Raw genomic sequence first — 19,689 nt, forward strand, 5'->3', positions numbered from 1 at the left:
CTAAATTTTAAGAGATAAACAAAAACAAAACAAAAACTAGCAGAATTTTGCTTACTTCTTTTATTATCAAGAATCTCTGCAGCACAGTACAGTGGAAAAACAAACATGAAAAAGCATTAAAACAACGCCCTTTTTCTATGCATGATCAATTGACTTATAGATCAACTGACTGAAGCCTTTTTGCATGATTAAAAAAAAATAAAAAATGAAGTTGCATATAGTCTGCTGTAAAGCCTGATGAAATGTTTGATCAAAACGCCAACCATTGCACTCACAACCCTCCGTGTGGCACAGCAATATCTGCTGCGCGCTCAGATTCAACTTGAGCCCGGCGAGGATCCACTAACACAGAAACAAAAAGCTGACGTTTATGTTCTTCTCCAGCTTTTCCCTGAAAAGTTACACACGTTGAAATTATGCGGCCGAAAATGAGGAAGGACTCGAAATGGAAATTGCTATTTACTCACAGTTTAGAAAAAAGGAACTTAACCATTTTGTGCACTGCCAGAGCACAGCAAACATCATCTGTTGGTTTAAATATTCACTTGTACCACTGTCAGAAAATTATATATAAAAAAAAAGAAAAATACACACACGATACAGGTTCAGTCACATAAAAAAAAAAATGGATAATTTAGTCTGCCGGTATAAGAAGGCGAAAAACAAGGCAAGATGATTAGTCCGTATTAGGTACCGTCATCTTTTCTTCTGAAATGGGAAGGAACAATTGCTACAACTACATCAAATATACCTGAAATCCAACAGAAGCCACTTTTGAAGGTTTATGAACTAGAAGTGCTGTTATTTACGCTCAACTGAAATTAAGACTTAAAAACTTGATGTTGTACTGCATCACAAATAAATACACTTCTTTTCTCAGAGATGGGACGAGGAAACTTTTGGTCTATCGGTCTTCATAAATCCATAAACTATGCCATCAGCTGCTTACAGTATCGACAATCTACAGGAACTCCGTTCTTGAAATAAAGGGAGATTTCAAAAACCTCTGGCCCGCGGTTACCATGCTCATTGGTCCGGGATGGTGAGACTCTTTGTTCAGCCTGATCTAGAGTGTGTGAGCACTGCTATACGTTTTTTTTTTTTTTTTCACTGCGCAAGTCCTCGGAGACCGACGCGGCGGGAGCGCTGCGCTAGATGAGCTCCACGTAATTGGCCGGGAACATGCCGAAGTGGCCGTCTGGGCCGTATCCTCGCCACCAGCCCTCGTCGATCATCTCGATTCCGGAGATGATGTCGTCTGGATCGAAGGAGATCTCCGTGTCGTCGGCTGAAAACAAAGAGCAGAGGGGTCAGTAGTAGGCCCTTTGCCTGAATCTCCTGCTCATACCGGAAAAAAACTGCTTTAATGCTGGGCACTTGATCAAGACAAAACATATTGAACGAAAAAAAAAAAACAAAAAAAAAAAAAACTGCATGACTCTGCAAGAACGCTCAAACATGTTTTTCCTCATCAACTATTGTCTCCGTCTCTCAGACACCTAGAGCGTTCATCTGAAAGAAGAAGTGGTGCAACAGAGCGGTCACCCAATCTTTGAGAAATTGTGCCCTTCACTTCTCGGAAACATGTTTAAATACAAAATAGCTTATTGTGTTGGCCATAAAAGCTACAAGTTAAAAATAGTTACAGCAGTGTCGATTAAACTAAAAGCATTCAGGCGGGTTTCAGCTCTCAGCAGTCTGCCACACTAAGTCTTAAGATGAGACAGCAGTAAATAATGCACCTTTAAAACCACGCACACACACCAAAAAAAAAATATATATATATATATAAATCTGCCACGCTCTACTTAGAGTTTACAGTCATTTTAATGCAACAGCAGTAAAGGTGCAGTAATGACCAGAGTTTTTGTTCTGGCCGAGTTTGACATACAGTTGAGTAACAGAGCGCTGTCCCTCCTGCACACTGCTGGTCATCTGGCTGAAAAAAGGCAAGTACATTTTTTCCTGCTTTAACCTATTAAAACTTGAGAACTTTGGTCCGAACACAGGCTTTTAGCCATCTTAAAAAGTGAGTTCCCCTTCAAACATGAATGTTTGATCAGGTGTAGACCTAAATTACAGATTTGTCAGGAGAAAGAAAAAAACATGTTTGAAGGAAAATGGATACATTTTAGGTATCAAAAAGGATATATTTAGACAAAAGTTCTTCAGCAGTTTGGAAATATTTCCAGTCATTTAAAAAAAAAAAGGTGGGGAAATATAAGGAGAGACACTCATCGTTGTTAAAACTAAAGTTGGCCAACATTCAGCAGCACGTCTGTTCATAGAGGCAATTACAGGCTCTACCGGGATAAATAGTCTGGCACATTAAACAAGAAATTTCAGGGTTTTCAGAACAGCAAAAAAAAAAAAAGTTATCTGCACAACGAGCACTTGAAACCCAGTCTAAAATTTAGTTTTTATATAGTCTTTTTTAATAAAAATACAGGTTAACATTTTACTGTTATCAAAATCAGTTCAGCAGCAAAGAGAACACCTGCTGCTTTGCTGCTTTAAAACAAAAGCAATTAGATCATGCTCTACGCGTTGATTAAATCTCATTAAAAACTAAACCCTGGAGACGGCTCCCAGGGTAAAAAAAAAAAAGGCCGTAGAGCTGCAGCATCCCAAAGAGCAACCACCTGACGGGGCAAAACAACGTCGGTCACTAAATGAAATATCAGGAGGGAAACGGGATCTGGCTCAGGAATGACGATGACAGGGATCCCTCTGTGAGGGTGTAGCAGGTTAAGTCCACCGCTTTAAACCAGGGGAGCCGGGTTTAACCCCGGTTATGTCATAAAGGGTGTCCAATGTAAAAAAAACTTGCTGTTGCAACGTCTGAATTAGGAAGCAGCTGGAAGGACTCACACTCGACTATGGCAGGGCAGTAAAGTGCTGGGGAAACTGACGCCTCTGATGCACATTTATTTTCTAAAATCTGGCAGCATTCAAGCAGACGTCATGTCCTTTGGTTCACGCCGGCTCTCTCACTGATTGCAAATATGGACTTAGACTTAAAACACAAATATTACGGCTTTGTTTGCAAAGTTCTTGGTTTTACATGTGCAGCACTGTTGCAGCTGCGGCCGTTTTAAAGTGCTCTATAAATAATAAAAGTAGTAGCAGTTATCAGTCAGGCTATTCAGCCACACATTTTACATTGAGCAGTGCTACTAAAACGGTTCTCAATCACATTTTAAAACAATCACAGCCTGTAATGATGAGCGCAGGGAAAGACCAGCCAGAGTAGCAATCCCGATTCTATCTGGATGCTTGCAAAGGTAAACATTTGCATTTATTGCTACAATAATTTTAGTTCCTCCTATACACAGTAAATGGTACCATATTTCCCTGTTAATAAGAGTATGTGCATGTCGGCGGCAAGATTTGTCATCAGCTCTGGTTTCTATCATCAAGCCGAGCAAAGTCGCTTTGTAAAACTCTGCTTTGCTCTTGATCGACTGCATTTTACTTGTCTATTGATCCTCTTCTGTGGCTCATCTCACAACAACCCAAAGGTTATTCCATATATAACAAAGTTTGTGCTTGGAAGACACGTCTCAATAATACACTTGGATAATATTAATTTCAAAAGGTGTTGCCGCACCCCTCCCAGCAGGATTCAAAGCTAGATTTTTTTTCTATCCAAAAGGATGTGATAACTTTTTTTCTTCATCTTTATTTCCAAGCTAAGAAAAGCGACTTGATCTAATTATAGCGTCCTGGCTGCTGTATATCGTTGCTCATTTCTCACACTTTGCAGTAGGTTCCAAAAATATCAATACTCTTAGTTACAGTTTTGTAGTTTACAGGAAGTATAAAAAAAAATAGCAATTTAATGAATGTTACACAACTAATAAGCTGCTTTTTCCCTAAGCTACTGATTACTAGCAAAACATTAAAATAAAAGCAGCAGAGTGTGATTCAGACGTGACACAAACAGCGTCAGGAAGTCAGTGGAAACAGTGATCTGGGGAGAGGGCCTGATGTTAGCTTCAAAGCAGCTAAAATATTATGCAAAGCTCTCATCTAGAGGAGCCGGAGAAATTTCACTGTTACGTCTCCCCCTACTGGTTGATGCACACCGGCTTTTTTATTTCAGGAAATATTCAGTGGTTCATTTCTGGTGACAGAAACAGATCATAGCCAGGTTTAGGTTTAGACTTAAGTAATGAGAATAAAGGGCCGATCAGAGTAACAATGCGTCATGTAAACACTCTAACCTGAATACTGTGATCTAAATTAAACTGTACTCTGAATGAGACGGGAGCTTTTTGCCCATCGTTAACCCATACAGCGTCCATCTAAACACGATCAGGTCATTCGGATTGGGGCAAACCGCCCTGATGTGTGCCAGATGTGAGACAGGAAGACCAACATCAGGCGTTGCTGAGCCTGTTGCTTTATTAGCGAGGTCAGTGACGGCTCGATCATTCTTACGACCTGAATGCTCAGAAGACAGATCGAACACATTTGCGAGTTGGTTTGTATAAGACCGTTCAATAAAGTCTTAAATTTAGTTTTTAATTCTGATTTTTCTTTGGCACAGACGCAAGTACAACTTTTGAGGTTTTCAAACAAATATGAGGACTCTGCTAATGTCACAGTGCTTGTATTCTGAATAAAGTCTTCATCATGTAAATGTACATCATGATTGGATCACTTGATCTTGTGCTCATATAAACTATGCATTCAGATTATTTTGTCCTTTTTCCATCGCATTTCAATCCGATAAAGGAAGTTTGCGCCTGTAAACAAAGCTAGTGATGATGTGGAGACTAAAGGAGCGCCATTAAACACTCTTATTAAGATTAGACAGTATGAACTCCACATTTGGCAAACTACAGGCAGTACGTCTATAGCTGTGAAGTCTACAGGCTGATCACAGAGCATATAGCCCCACTAACCAGCTAATATCAGTCTGATTTGCTTCCATACCTCTAAAAAGCAGAAGAGCAAAAAGATCCAATATTCTGTGCAATTAGCATGTTTACTCAAAAAACTACGCCCACATTTAGGTTTTATACTTTTCCCTCAAGTCTGTTTTAAATTCCATATGGCAATAATTTCATTCTATAGATATTATACCAGTAATAATATTATATTATTTTAGTAGCAGGAGGAACACATGTTAAAAAAAACAACATCTGAATCACGTAAGAAGTTTTATTTCTACGTTTCTGTGTATGGTAAATATTTTAAGCTGTAGCACTTCTACGAGTCCATGGCCAGGATGAACAGATTTTATTGTTGTTGTGAAAGTGGCACAGGTAAAGTTAGTTTATTTATTTATTGTTTCTAATCCTCAGGCACAGTCACTGATCACCTGGTACAGACATGATCCATCTTTTTATCTTCCATTGTGGCAACTCACCCGCCTGGTAGTCGTATAACGCTCTTGCACAGATGCCTCTGTCTGTCGTTTCCTCTACAGTCATTTCATAGGAGTTACTCTCCTCCACCTGCAAGAAAAATGACATTAACTCGTGTAGGAGATTCAGGTATGTTGTAGGTGAAAAGAGAAAACACCACCGACCTGGGCTGTCTCCTCATACGGTGTTTCTTCAACGCTCGGGTTAGCAGCTGGTGCCCTCTCTGAAATAATAAGGTACTGTATGACTGTGTGATTAGGGCCGGTCATCTGCCAGCAGGGGGCAGCACAAACAACCAAAGGTAGAGGGGGGGGGGGGGGGGGAAAACTGATGTATGGAGGCCTTAAGATGATGGCAAATGAAAACAAACCCCACCTTTACTTTGTTCCTGGGGAGGAGTCTCCTGCTCATCATTCTCAAACGTGGACTGCTCATCCGGTTCATTCAAATCTGGTTCTTTAGCACCCAAAACACAAGCACAGACATGCATGTACACAGTGGAGCACAGGCACAAGTCCACACAGGCTCACCACCACCAGGCCAACTCAGATGAGCGCTCTTAATGGTTTTGTTTGGGGGGGGGAAAGAGGACTTCAGGGTGAGCTGAGTGCAAGCATGGCAAAGAATGAAAATATTAGGTGAAATATGGGGAAGAAGACACACAAAACACTGATCTTAATGTTAACGTTGAGTCTGTCACACATCACACCAGACATTTACCATTTGACTTTAACGCAGTCTTATTTTTAACTGTCCCTGGTCATCAAATAGATTTTTATTATTTAAAATATGTCTACTCTTAGATCGAGGACTTTAACAGCAGCTCTGCTGAAGTTTTAAAGCAACATGATCTATTTTTCAAGCAGCATGTTGACTGTTTAAATGTTTTCTAACATTACTAATGAAAATCTGAAAGGTGTGGTGTCCCGCTGTTTTCAGCGCCTGGCCTGAGCCGATACTTTATAGCAGGGGCTCCCTAAGGGGGGTTCGGGACCACCCAGGTGGTTGCAAGATGATTTGATGCTTATGCGCTAAAAAGACTTTTGTATTTCTTTATTTGTGAAACCAGTACAAAAGTGTAACTTCACAAGATGCTCAACATTCCTCATTTTAACGCAAGAGGAATGCTGCACTATTTTTCTAAGACTTCTTATAAAAATACTACTTTATTCAAAAGTTTATATGTGTACTTTCAAAATATTATCACTTTGTTATAATTTCCCCCCCCAAAAAAGAAAAGAAAAAATCCAACTCGCCAAAAGGTGGTTGCCAGTCTGTGGCACTGATATATTAAGATGAAAACACATTTGTTTAGGATTACCTTTGACTGTTCTAGTTAAATTGTTTTACTGAAACATCATTAGTTCAACTATTTTTAATATTTGCTTTTAGTTTCCATTTCCCCATGTTTTAATGTTTCTACATTTTATTCCAACAGTTTTTATTTTCCTATATTTTAATCATGTAAAGCACTTTACATTGTCTTTGTACTGAAATGTGCTATAAAAAATAAACTTGACTAAGCTTATATTGGGGGCCGCAGGCTGAAAAGTTTAGGAACTTCTGCTTTATAGAATCAGATTTCAATGTGAACCAGCTGTAAGCTGTAAGTCTACCAGTTTTGGACATCTAGAGGGAACATTTTTCCCTTTCTTTGCTAATAGCTTAACCTCTGGATGGAGAGCAGCCTTCGCACAGAGTCTTGGTTGGATTTTGGTCTGGGCTCTTTAAGCTATTCCACTACGCTTTGATCTAAACCATTCCTTTATAGATCTGGCCGTATGGCTCTCCACTTCAAACTCTAGTCTTTTGCAACCTATAAAACGCTTTTCTTCCAGGAACGCTCCGGATTTTGCTCCATCCCCATGAACGCTGACCTTTTGTCCAGATCCCCGGTGAAAAAAAATCCCCACAGCATCATGCCGTCTCCACCATGTTTCACAGTGAATGGCTTTTCAGAATAAAGCCCAGAGCTGGTTGTCTGATCCCAGAACCTTCTACATGGCTTGGTGCAAACTACAATTAGTTGTTTTTATTCACCTCCATTCCAGAAAGGCCAGATTAGTGGCACAGATTTTCTCTCATTTACATACTTTACATACTCATTTATTTACATACTCTCCCCCACATGAGTAGTTGATCTCTGTAGCTCCTCCAGGAAAGTTACCACGTTAACTCTGGAGCACTGCAAAAACGGATCTAAAAATAAGTAAAATTTTCTTAAAATTAGTGTGCTTGATTTGAGCAGGTAAATAAGATGATCTGCCAATGGAATGAGTATTTTGACCCCTAAAATAAGATAATTAGACATCCTGCACTTGAAATAAGATGATGGAGATGAATTGTTCCTATTTTAAGTGCAAAACTCTTATTCCATTGGCAGATAATCTTATTTACCTGCTCAAATCAAGGACAGATACACCAATTTTAAGAAAATTTTACTTATTTTTAGTTCAGTTTTTGCAGTAAGGAGCTGCTTTTCTGATTAACGCTCTTCTTAACTTGCCTGTTCGTTTAGGTGGACGGCCATGACAGAGAGTGTGCGACTGCCCTGGGTGTCATTTGGAAATATTTTACTCAAATCGATCATAAGTAGAGGTTGCAGTTCCTGAAACCAACATCTGAGGCTTTATTTAACTTGGTTTGTTTTGCAACCATCAGTTTCAGTATGATAACACTGTGGGTGTGGGTGTGTGTGTGTGTGAAGCACAGACCTGTGGCACGGACAACAGAGGCGGCTCCTGCTGGCACAGGAGAAGGAGAAGCTTGGCGAGGAGGTGAGCTGGCTCGCTCAGATTCGTACGCTTGCTTAGACAGAAAAGGGCTTTGAAGTCGCCCTGAACAGATGAAACAAAGACCCCCGAAACATGCCCACAAATCGATGAGAGAGAAAACAAGGAGGAGACAGACTCAGCAGAAGAAAAGACACCGTTACGGAGCATGATCATGAGGCAACTAGACGGTCTGATGAAAAGCTCTGAGCATGAGAAAAGACGGCACTGGGAGATGGGGATTACAGTCACACCCCACCGCTCCCTCACAAGCAAGCTAAGGAGGTTTTACATTGATGCAAGATGGGCTGCGGCAATTCAAGCAAGCGGCGATGGGCTTATGCTGAAGCAATACCTGGCTGAGGGTTATCAGGGGCAGCAGAGGGCACATCGGAGTCACTGGGAGTTAGTCCTCGCTCCCTCTGCTTGAACATCTCCCTGGGGTTCACAGCACGCTGCGAGATGAGGGAAGCTGCGTCCTATGAAAAGGCGACAAACAACTTCAAATAATGATTCATTGCTGGGTAAAGTTAAAGAAAAGGCTATTGTATAAATATATACTGCAGACCGCAGCTGGGAAAGGAGCCCCTCTGAGCTTTAAAGCCATCAAGCTTTTGAAGAGAGCAACAGAAAGGAGAAAAGGTGCATAAGGTGAAAGGTTTTTTTTTTTTTTGGGAAGGAGCACTCACATTGGCTTTCTCCACAGAGTCCCCTCTCCTGACTGCTTTCGCTCCGGCTGCATCCTGCTGTTGCTCCTCCTGATAATGTTGATATTCAGTTTGGGACGACTTGTGCACTACACAGCTCTGGGTCATTTCGCCCCTTCACCAAATCATACCACCACGCTGTACCCAGCGCTAGCTTTGGTACCCATAAACACGCCATTTAGCATCCATGTGCTTAAAATGTAAATGTATCAGTATTTCTCTTTGTAGAAATAAGTTTAAAAAAACAACAACAAAAAAACATCTAATTTGGAGATGCACCAGTCAGAAAACTGGATAACTGAACTTTAGGTCGTGACAGATGTAGCAGCTTTGAGACGCACAGAACATTAAGGAATTAGATTACCTGCATCTTTGAATCAAAGTATTTACTGGAATTTTATAAAGTGAAAAAAAGCTTTGATGCATTTAATGAATAGGAAATAAAATTCTGATTTTTCAGTGTTTGACCTGTAGATCAAAAATCAGACTTGGTCAAGTGAATGTTGGCTGGTTCTAATTTCTCATAAAATATCAAATAAAGGCCAAACCAGTTAGCTTAGTTTAATTCAGATTTATTACACGCGTCAAATCAAAAAAGAGCAACTTCCTGCTGGCATTTATTATTTATTGCAGCAAGCACATGTTTTAAGGTAGACCAAAAGTAGAATATAGTAAAATGTTCTGAACCATTTATTGTCAAAGCGTGTGCAAAACTGGCTCATCCGAACTGCAGAGTAGTTAAAAACATCCCACAGTAGATTGCACAAAATGTTTACACGTTAAAAACTCGGATAAAAAAAACCAAACAAGCAAAACTATGACGGTATGAAATGGCAAAGCGGTGAAATGATCTGCACTCGTGCATCCCAAAATCATTATCTGGTTAGTAAAACGCAGATAAATCAGCGTCTGTTGCTCACGTCTCAGTCAGCTGATGGAAGAACTGAAACTGATTTAGTCAAAGCGGCATTTGGTCAGTAGTCAGAGTGAGACACTCACCCAGCGCTGCTTTTCCTGCTCTTTGCTGTCAGCTTCCAGCTTCTGCTGATATTTCCTGACAAGGAGGAGGAGCCAGTTAATGGATGCTGTTATGAAGCAGTAGAATTAGGCAGCACACGAGCTACCTACTTTTGTTGATCGATTTCAGAAGCTCTTTCCTTATCCCTTTTCTCCCTCAGCATCGCCTCCTTGGTCTCTCTGTCTTTCCTCTCCCTTTCCAGCTTCTGACGCTCCTCCTCAGCCTTGCGACGCTCCTCCTGGCGACGTTTCTCTTCTTCTTTCTAAAAAAAAAAAAACAACAACAACAACAACAACAGACCAGCAACATCAGAATCTGATTGAAATTCCTTGTCAGCAAAAAGACACCTTCCCTTGTTTTTTTTAATATGATATGAAACCTGCAGCAGTTTTAACACAGTTAATGATATTTATCACTTCCCTTTACACACAGATTTATACTGGCACAATGGTTTTCCTAAAATATGCTTGCGTTGTGGCAATCAAGCAGACCTGGTACGCAATAACAACAAAATGCTGACAACCCAGGGTCCAGACCAGTTTACTACTACTACAACATTTTAATTCAGAGCTCCTTTCAAGAAACAAGGTCACCGTACAAAAAGAGAAATAAAACAATCAATTAAGACAGAAAAACAAGCAATATCAAAACAAGCAACCAAACTAGACAATGAAATAAAAAAAAATACAAAACAACGAGATATGGATGTTAAGTTAAATAGGAAATTCGTTAGAGGTGCCTCTTAAGTCTAGCTTTATAAACAGAGAATGGTTGAGAGGTGCAAAGATCATGAGGAAGGGACTCCCAGATGGGGAGCAAAGCGGCTGAAGGATTGAGGGATTGCTGCAAAGCCTTGGGCGATGCAGACGCCTGTCCACTGTGGCTCTACGCTTTTACAGGAAGAGTGAATGCTGCTTGGAGAGACTCGATGCAATCTGCTGGGTTTCCTTAGACAAGAAACTTTATGACCAATCTGTCTGGATGATATGATTGAATCTGACTATGTAAACTGCCTTGAGATGACGCGTGTTGTGAAATGGCGCTATATAAATAACATTTTATTGAATTTCTTCTGTGGAGGAAATGTAGTTCAGATAAACCAACCGTCTCTGCGGGGAAAGGGTTTTACGACGACTCGTGTACCTCAGCCTGTGCCCAGAAGTTGTCTTTATTGGTCTTCCTGATTTCTGACATGGCGTTGGTTTTCTGGTACACTGAACCCTGTGGAAAGACGAGAGCATATACTGTGGCTGTGTCAGCAGGAATAAAGACAGAAAATATACAGTGATATAAAAGTTACCAGTTAAACCAGAGAAGGGCCCTAGCTTTATTAGTTTCCTTGATTTATTTTATGTGCTAAAAATAACTGATATTACTAATGACTAAACAGATAAGCTTATATTCTTATTTCAACATTTATAACAGCACTTATAAAAACAGACTAAACTTAGGTGTATAAACAGTGTATTCAACATGTTTGACAAACTTTTTTGTATTGCCGACTGTGTGCAGTGATAAAGATCTCCAAGTGTTAAAGAGCCGAGTAAAGATCTTTTTAGGGCTGCACGATATACATCGACATTAACATCGACACCCGCTAAGGTTAGTCGCTTAACATATTCGTATCGGTCCGATATTAATATCCAATACTGATCTCTGCCCAAAATTGTTTCTATGAGTGCATCCCCAGATCTTTTGACAACTTATTGTGTTAAAGACAGAGCGTACCACGGGCCCCTGGGGACCGCTGTCCTGGAAACGGTTGGAGGCTTCTTTGTGGAAGCTGTAATTGGCTCCTGAAGCTTTGGCCACCTTCTGCATGATCGCCTCAGGCTCCACGTCCTCATCGGCTCTGGCATTAATGGTGACGTGGGCCCCCTGAAACGGCAGAGGACACAAACCTTTCAGTACGCAGACACATTTCTGACTTAGATTTGAAATGTACCAGGAAGTAAAGATGTTGCTACTAGCGGCGATCTGTCAGTCAGCCACCATGCAAATAAAAAAAAAAGTACAATTTGAATTTACAGCGGTGATAAAACATTCAAAAGAATTTAGACAAGATTAAATGCAAAACACCAGATCCAACAGCGGGATTATTTACAATGAGGTGATGAACAATGATCCTGACCACCAAAGTACTCATTAACAGCACTTTTGTCACAGCCTGATGTAAAAGTACTCATACCTACTGATTTTATTTTTCAGATTGTTGTCACAAACAACCACAAACGTGAATGTGCCTTATTGGGATTTTAGGTGAAATAGCAACAGAATATTGGTACATAATTATGAAGTAGAAGGGGGAAAAAAAGACAGTTTACAATCTTAATCTCCTTAATCTACAAGCCTGATAAATCCTTCTGAAATCGCCGACTTTGTAAATAATTTATTTACTCACAAAGGGACTCTAACACAACAAATCCATGATGGTGGCAGCATGATGCTGTGGGAACGCTTTTGTCAGCAGAAACGGGGAAATGTAACGGTGAATGGGATAATTAGTGGAGCTACATGCAGGTCGACTGTAGTAGAAAAGACTTGAGCTTCACAAGGAAATTCACATTAGCTGCATTAGAAGCAGCAATTTAATCCAGTAGCTGTGTTGTCCTGTAGTTTTCTATATCGGTACCAAGGTCTGTTCCATATCATTGCTGCTGGTTTTGTTACTTTCTGTGTCGTTTTTTCGCTTTGCAGGTGTCCATGATTGTCTTTCGCCGGTTTCCCCGACGGCGGCTGTAGGAGGATTGTTTTGCAGCACCTGGTTGTCGGGTTTTGTTTTTTTTGTCTACAGGTTCCCTGTCCTTTCTCTCCCTGCCCTCATTTTTCCTCTTCCCCTTTGTCATGTTTGGCAGCAGTTTGTACATATTACCTTAACAGCAGTAAAAATATATATATATCAAGGGAGGATTTATAGCAATAAAGCCTCCCTTGCTAAAGCAAATATGTTTGGCATCACTACAGCAGCCAGAGCACCATTCTGCTCGCCATAAACCTTGACATGACAAGGGCAAAAGGGGAAAAAAGCAATCATCAAATTTTCTATCTCTGACATCGCACTGTGTCGTCATACGTATCCCCTGGAAACACTTTTACGATTACATTTACTAATGTGACCAAGCCAGTCCTTAAAAGACGACAATGCATTCGACAAGAGCCCCAAGTACTCCCCAAAATAATAAAATAAAAAATTCTTTTAAAAATCCCAAAGCAATTTATTGCAGAATTTGGTTTGACCATACTCCAGGAACTGAACCACCGTCAGGAATGGGACAACTATGGCATTTAAAATTTTAATTTACTGATGTTTTCAACATAAAAACAGGCATTTTTAACTGAACTTAACAAATCCTAAAAAGAGACTATACTGTACTTTGAAAATAAAACCAACATGTGCTTTGTGGAATAAAAGCCTTCGAAATGTCACATCAGATTCACAGATGGGATAAACAGTAGCTCTGGAACGTAACCAGTGATGGAAATGGGTTTAATGAATCCTTTCAAAATAAAGCTTACCGAATTTCAGAGCAAAAGCCACAATGCATCATTGGTGCCATTTGCATTTTAAGATCATCATATAATATAACAGGATTTTAGCATAGTTCTTACACTTTGGGTCCAATCTTAGCATAATGCAATTAGTGACAGAATGTATTTATAAAAGTCTGCATGACAGGAATACCCATTTGGTGATGCTGATGGACCTGACACAGAGAAACACACAAACTGGGTGTTAGTTTAAGCTCTTCAAGGTTTTACCCTCAAACCTGATGCAAGCTGAGCCCAACTCCACCACAGAACATTTACTTCTGGTCCAAGAAAAACACACCCAGCCCAAGGCCCCGTCAACATTTCTACAGGATCACTTCTAGTTTTCCTTACAATTCACAGAGTATGCACTACTTTGTGTTGGTGCATTATATAATATATAGTAAGTTTTATGGTTTTACTGCAGAAAAGTTCAAGGGGTTTGAATTCTTTCCCAAAGCGCTGAACTGTACCATATTCTTTTCAGACACTACAACCTCCAGCAGCAGAAGTACATGTTAAACAAAGCAAGTAGCAGTGCTGGTTTTACCATTAGAACCAGCAGCAGTGATGAACAGAAGGACAACGTTCAGTCGGGTCAATATTTCAACCTTGAGGAGAATTATTCTGGAACCTGGACCCAGTTTGATGAGTGATCATGAAAAAAGAATCACTCTAGCACCTTTGGTCATAACTTTGTTTATAAACCTTAACATAGTCAACGACTAATATTTGAATTTAAAGCTGAGTAAAAAAATTAGGCCATAAAATAAATTTGTAAATAATTCAGATCAAGTACACACAGCTAAGAAATAAGTGATTAGTGACAGCTCTAAATACCCAAATGTTGCAAAACACAAAGGTTTCATTAAACTGTCAAGACAAAAGGTTGCACAAATCTGGTGCCGATAATCTCCTCAGCAACTGTGCCACCAGGAAATGATCCGGCATAACACCAGTGCCATGACTGCGGCAGATATCCCCGAGCTACTAAACGTGACCAGAGAATGTGTTTCAAGATCCGCAGATAGCCGACATCCCTTTGTTCTAGGTCAGATAAACTAGAAAGCACAAGCTGGGTCTGATAGTGTGGCCTGAGCAGACAGAATTAGACTGAGAGAAACCGGCTCTCTCTGCCTGATGGTGAGCCTCAGCGGGGACATTACAAAAGCCTCAACACTGACTCAACATGTCTATTAATGACACTTCTATTGACAAACAAATACACTAAACTTAAATGCTCTTTGATATTCTGACCAACTGTATGTTCTAGGTTACAACTTTTGTCGACCAAGTACGTAATTAACCCGACCAGCATGCTGGGTTTGGATCATAACGGAAACTATGAGCCACGACATCATTAAGCCAATTTGTCAAGTTCTACATTCTTTTTTTTAACATTTCTGTTTTTTTTTTTTTTAAGTGTAAAAACAGAGTTACTATGTGCAACTACAACATAGTAATTATACTAACCAGGCTTTTCCTGGCGACGCTGGTTTACACTTTTCTTTGAGGTCTGACCTGCTGAATCTTATCAAATTCCAGGAGTTTTTTCCCCCCCTAACAACTATAAACACACAAAGGAGCAAAAATGTGCAGCAGGGTCTTTGATACAGTTAGTAATTATTAAGCCAACAGTTTCCCTGTTCACAAGATGGTTGATATTATTTAAACTGAAAACACAAAGTCCATCCTGTAGGTTAATGTGGGAGTTTTGCTCATCCTTGATTAAAGCCTGTCGGCAGAGTCCGATCTCTGGATGACTTCTTTGTGCATCTTTTTTAACTAGTGTAATAAGGAACAATTACGATGTTCATCAGGCAGACAATAGAAGAAGAGACACAGTCTAAAACTACAACTATACCATTCTCTTTTTCCAAACACAGGTAATATCTGAGTCACATTTCAGACTTTTCCAGTCAGCATAAAAGCTCTGAAAGCTGGAAGCAGCTGCCTGTGAATATGACAGTTCAGGGCCGAAGCCTTAGCCCTGACACAATGACTTCATCTGGGAAGACTCCTGGACATTTAGCAAGAGCAAAAAAGCCAAAACAGTAAAGCTAGACACATAAAAACGTGTTTTTATTTCCGCACAGCAAGCCGGGCTGCTGTATGAATCACGTTTCAGTGGAAAACTAATAGCAGAGACATCACAATGCACATTTCAAGTAGCCTCCAACATCCACCGTTACCTTAAGGAAATTGCCGATGGCGCTGACGTGGTTCGCACATAACCCCTTCCTCGCGTCTTTTACACCTTCTCCGGTCTGAAACACAAACCAGTTATTGACAAGGTTAACCGGGCGTGACGCCGCGGAGGACGGACGGACGGACGCAGGAACGCAGCACTGACCCAGTTGATGAGAACATATTTAGGCAGACCAGAGTTGGGATCCTGGACCCGGCAGAAAGCGTACATCACTTTTCCGCTGTTGAGCTCCTCGACCAGCTCCTCCAGTCCGCCATCTGACACACAAACATCGTGGAGGAATTCAACAACTTCTGTGGTTTGTTGTGTAACTGTGGCCATATTTCCCCCCCCCCCCTCTCCTCTGCCAAATGTTGGGCTTCAGAAAGCAAAGCCTAGCAGTTCTTTTGTGCTCATGCTCTGCAACAATATGCTGACAGTGACGCCCCTACACACATTTGACAATATCATGATAACAACTTAGTTGTTTACCTCCTTTTTCTGCCAGGCGGATGTCGTTGCTGTTACCCTCGTAGGTGAACAAGGCCCTGCGGAAAACACCAGGTTAAAGCAGCCGTAGAGACACAATAACTTTCCTCACTCAACAATGTTTCCTAAACCTATTTTAAGCACGACACTTAAGTCCTCTTCACACATATTTTACAAGGGAAGTAGAGTTGTGTAAATACCGCAGCAGTTTTAATCCCCTTTTGAAATCGCTGTTAGTAATCTTCGCCAGCTGCTGGGTTTGTCCGTATTAAGCTTTTATTTGCTTCTAAAACACTATTGCATGCTAAGATTGGTGGATCAAAACTGATTTATGTCAATCTAAAATATATTTTTGTTATACGTTCAATATTTTTATTTGCCTTTTTTCTACCAAAGAGAGAAAATCCACCTCGACCAGGAGAGATTTCATAAGGAAAATAAAAGATGGGCAGTAAATACGTATTGTCCCTATGACAACAAGCACCTTTTTAATGTAAAAATTCTTAATTTCTTCAGATGTTTCACGCGCTGCAGCTTGATCTGAAACAAAGGCAAGACGCAGCGACAGCCCACGACCAAGAAGCTGTCAGGTTTTAACTAGAAGTGTGTCGACATAAGAGAACGGGTCGGCTCTGATTGGTTGACAAATACTAAAATAGCAGGTTATTAAAACAAAAATGTCTATAAAAACAATCCAACTAAAGCTCCAGAGTGTTATATGTGCATCAATGAACAATAAAATAAAAACAAAGTCAGAAAAAGATAACTAAACCGGAGGACGTGGGCAGAATTTTGTAATTAATTTCCTCTTGGATTTCAAACTATCAGAGAGGATGGAGCACCTTAGGGATGAAAATAGTCAAGCCTGCTCTAAAATAACAGAGAGAGATGGTATCAGCCAGGGGAAGCCTGATCAGTGCCATTTTAGAGTTAACTGAAGAGAAAAGGCTGAAAATGGACTTGCTTCCTATTTGTAAAGGGCAAGCCACTCTTAGAAACCAGCTCTCTGTGAAATTAGCCAAAGCAAAACTCAGATCTTTGTTCTCCTTTTACTTTAGCTGAACTCAGCAACGTCTGGGGGAGACAAGTTCCCCAAGGGCAGAAAATGACTACAGGCAAACATTCAGACCATCTAATTAATTAAAAATATTTTTTTAAAGGCACCTGTCAAGCCACTCGAGGGCACAGAACAACAAAAAGACAGAAACAAACCCAGCAGAAATAGAGTGAGTCCCCGGAGCGATCTCTCCTTTAAATTAACGACGGGATTCAGGGCACAGTTAAACACTGCAGCCGCCATCAACAGGTTTCTGCCTAGAGGCTGGGACAAGGGTTGCTATCTGAAAGAGGAAGTCTCTGAAATAGAGTCTAACTCATGTTTAACCTCTATGTCGCCAGGAAGTGGCTGAAATAGCTGGGAGCTCCCACCTCGTTTCTACTTCACGAGACTATTTAAAAAAAGAACAACACTACGCTATGAATGCACCTGAAATAACAGCCTTTATAACAGCAATTATCTAATTAGCTAATTAACAGCTATTTTGGGGGTTAGCTCACTCCGAACCCCAGAAATTCACTGGTCGCGGGTGATTAGCGCAGACTCCCGCGAGAACAGGTCCTGACTCGTTATGAAGGTTATTATCATCATTTTCAGCAGGTGAACGCTAATTGGTTTTTAGGTCGCCGTGTAAAAGTTAGTTTCCGATATAAGGCAACTTATTGGACGGCTGACCCGAACGCTAGCAAACAGCGTGAGCTAACCGGCCCTGCTGTTGCCGTGCTAGCGCCGCTTTGGAAAGATGGTGCCTCTTACCAGTTCGTGTCGGATTTTTCATCCACAACTTCTTTATAGGCGGCTGTTAACGCGGGCCCGTTTTTGCTGAGGTTCACAGCCATCGTTCTTGCCGAGTGCAGCTAGCCAGCTTGCTGCGCCCTTCCTACTGGGGGAGTGGCGACGGATCGATGCTGACTTTCAGCTGCGGGAAGCTCCGCTCGCCCAGGGTGCCCTCCGTGTGAATCACCGCGGTCACCCGGACGGCGGGGCTCTTCGGCACGCTCACGCTCGGCAATGCAAGATTGCGTTGCTTTGCTCTAATTGTTTCGAGAAGCTCCAATTTGTTTCTCAAAGGAGTTTGTTTGTAAACGAATTTTATCATCTAGAACGGTTTACAGGCCCGCACCGTAAAACCTCGCATGGGAGTGTACTTATCAAACGTACCCCAGAGCGAGTCGTTTAAAGGTAAGCAGCAGCTCTCTACATACATGCACCCCCTGTGCATTGGCGTCTTAAAGGCAAACCCTGACTTATAAAAACGACTTCTTAAGGCAATTCATAAATAAAAGGTTCATACAGGACCTACATTGTGTGTGTGTGTGTGTGTGTGTGTGTGTGTGTGTGTGTGTGTATATATATATATATATATATATATATATATATATATATATATATATATATATATATATATATATATATATATATATATATATATATAAATAAATAAGATAAGCTTTATTGATCTCACAGTGGAGAAATTCACTTGTCCCATCGGCTCAATAGTCAAAAGTCAGAAGAAGGTGTCAAAGTAGGTAAGTAGAATCAGTTAGATACAGTTATACAATTCTGTACACTATGTATAAATATGTTATTGCACATATGTTATTATACAGTTTATACAGGACTATTGCACAGGCTTATTGCACAGTTTATACAGGATTATTGCACAGGCTTAATGCACGGATTATAGCACCTTGTTTATATATATATATATATATACACACTATTTTTTCCAACTTGAAACCTCAATGGATTTTGATAAACCAACACAAAATAACTTCACACATCAAAATCTTGTTTTGTATTCAGCCCCCTGACTCAGGAATTAAATGGTAAAAAATACATTTGCTTTAATTAGTGTGTCTCTACCAATATTGTACCTTTTAAGAGTTTCACATTTTTCCTCGTTTAGTAGCTCGAGTTCTGTCAGACTGGCTGGTTGTTTCCAGGTCTTGCCATAGATGCTCAGCTGGATTTTAATGTGGGCTTTTATTAGGCCGTTCTAAAATATGCTTTGACACAACCAGGGGTTAGCAACCTATAGCTACTATTGAAATACATTTTATTTTTCAATAATATATATATTTTTTGGTCCTCTGCAAAACCTAGACACTGGGGGAAAAAGGCGTCATATAAATACCTCCAATAAAAACGAGTTTCATGTCCAAGTTTGACTACAATTTAATTTCTTTTGTTGGGTAGTCAAGCAAACTTTTCCAATTAACAAAGACATGCTCTCAGATCAACTGTTTGAGTTGTTTCAGTTCAGGGTTAGCAAAAGGTCTTGGGAACCTCTGTCGAGAGCCCCAAGCACTACAGGTTGCAGTTTTCAACGTAAACAATTCAAATTTTAAACCTGGCTGCAGGGTTTATAGCGCCGTCGTCCTTCTGCTGGAAGGTAAAGCTGCACCAGTCTCAAGTTTTCTGCAACCAACAGGTTTTCTTCTAATATTGCCCTGCATTTAGTGCCATTCAGCTTCCCTGTCTCCTGCTGGAGAAAAAAAAAAAAAATCCCACAGCATGATGCTGCCACCACCGTGTTTCATCATGAAGGTGGTG

At 40.5% G+C, this 19,689-nt stretch overlaps 1 protein-coding gene across 6 annotated transcripts; it reads right to left on the reverse strand.

Annotated features, from left to right (window-relative positions):
* Window positions 1-45: 45 nt before the first annotated feature.
* Window positions 46-18,069, reverse strand: dbnlb (drebrin-like b). 6 transcript variants are annotated; one of them, XM_012863312.3, is made up of 15 exons: window positions 17,890-18,064; window positions 16,080-16,135; window positions 15,753-15,865; window positions 15,592-15,666; window positions 11,600-11,749; window positions 11,015-11,092; window positions 9,982-10,133; window positions 9,853-9,907; window positions 8,836-8,904; window positions 8,502-8,625; window positions 8,090-8,212; window positions 5,751-5,831; window positions 5,540-5,598; window positions 5,378-5,465; window positions 46-1,288 (listed from the first exon to the last, which is right to left on the reverse strand). In XM_012863312.3, exons 1-15 carry the CDS (start codon window positions 17,970-17,972, stop codon window positions 1,152-1,154), a joined length of 1,443 nt encoding a protein of 480 aa, XP_012718766.2. In that variant the 5' UTR covers window positions 17,973-18,064; the 3' UTR covers window positions 46-1,151. The 6 variants fall into 6 exon arrangements, with proteins under 6 accessions (XP_012718766.2, XP_021172572.2, XP_021172573.2 ...); XM_021316897.2 differs by lacking the exon at window positions 8,836-8,904 and having other exon boundaries at window positions 17,890-18,066; XM_021316898.2 differs by lacking the exon at window positions 5,751-5,831.
* Window positions 18,070-19,689: the final 1,620 nt, after the last annotated feature.

This window comes from Fundulus heteroclitus, chromosome 12 (genome assembly GCF_011125445.2).
Source record: "Fundulus heteroclitus isolate FHET01 chromosome 12, MU-UCD_Fhet_4.1, whole genome shotgun sequence".
Taxonomy (NCBI): Eukaryota; Metazoa; Chordata; class Actinopteri; order Cyprinodontiformes; family Fundulidae; genus Fundulus; species Fundulus heteroclitus.

What these genes read in the sequence shown, in the direction of transcription:
- dbnlb (XM_012863312.3), bottom strand. Translation starts at nt 17,972, where the DNA reads ATGGCTGTGAACCTCAGCAAAAACGGGCCCGCGTTAACAGCCGCCTAT. An exon ending in CTCTGTTGTCCGTGCCACAG is followed by an intron (nt 5,832 to 8,089) that starts GTCTGTGCTTCA and finishes TGGGTGCTAAAG; the next exon opens with AACCAGATTTGAATGAACCG. An exon ending in TCCCCAGGAACAAAGTAAAG is followed by an intron (nt 5,599 to 5,750) that starts GTGGGGTTTGTT and finishes TTATTATTTCAG; the next exon opens with AGAGGGCACCAGCTGCTAAC.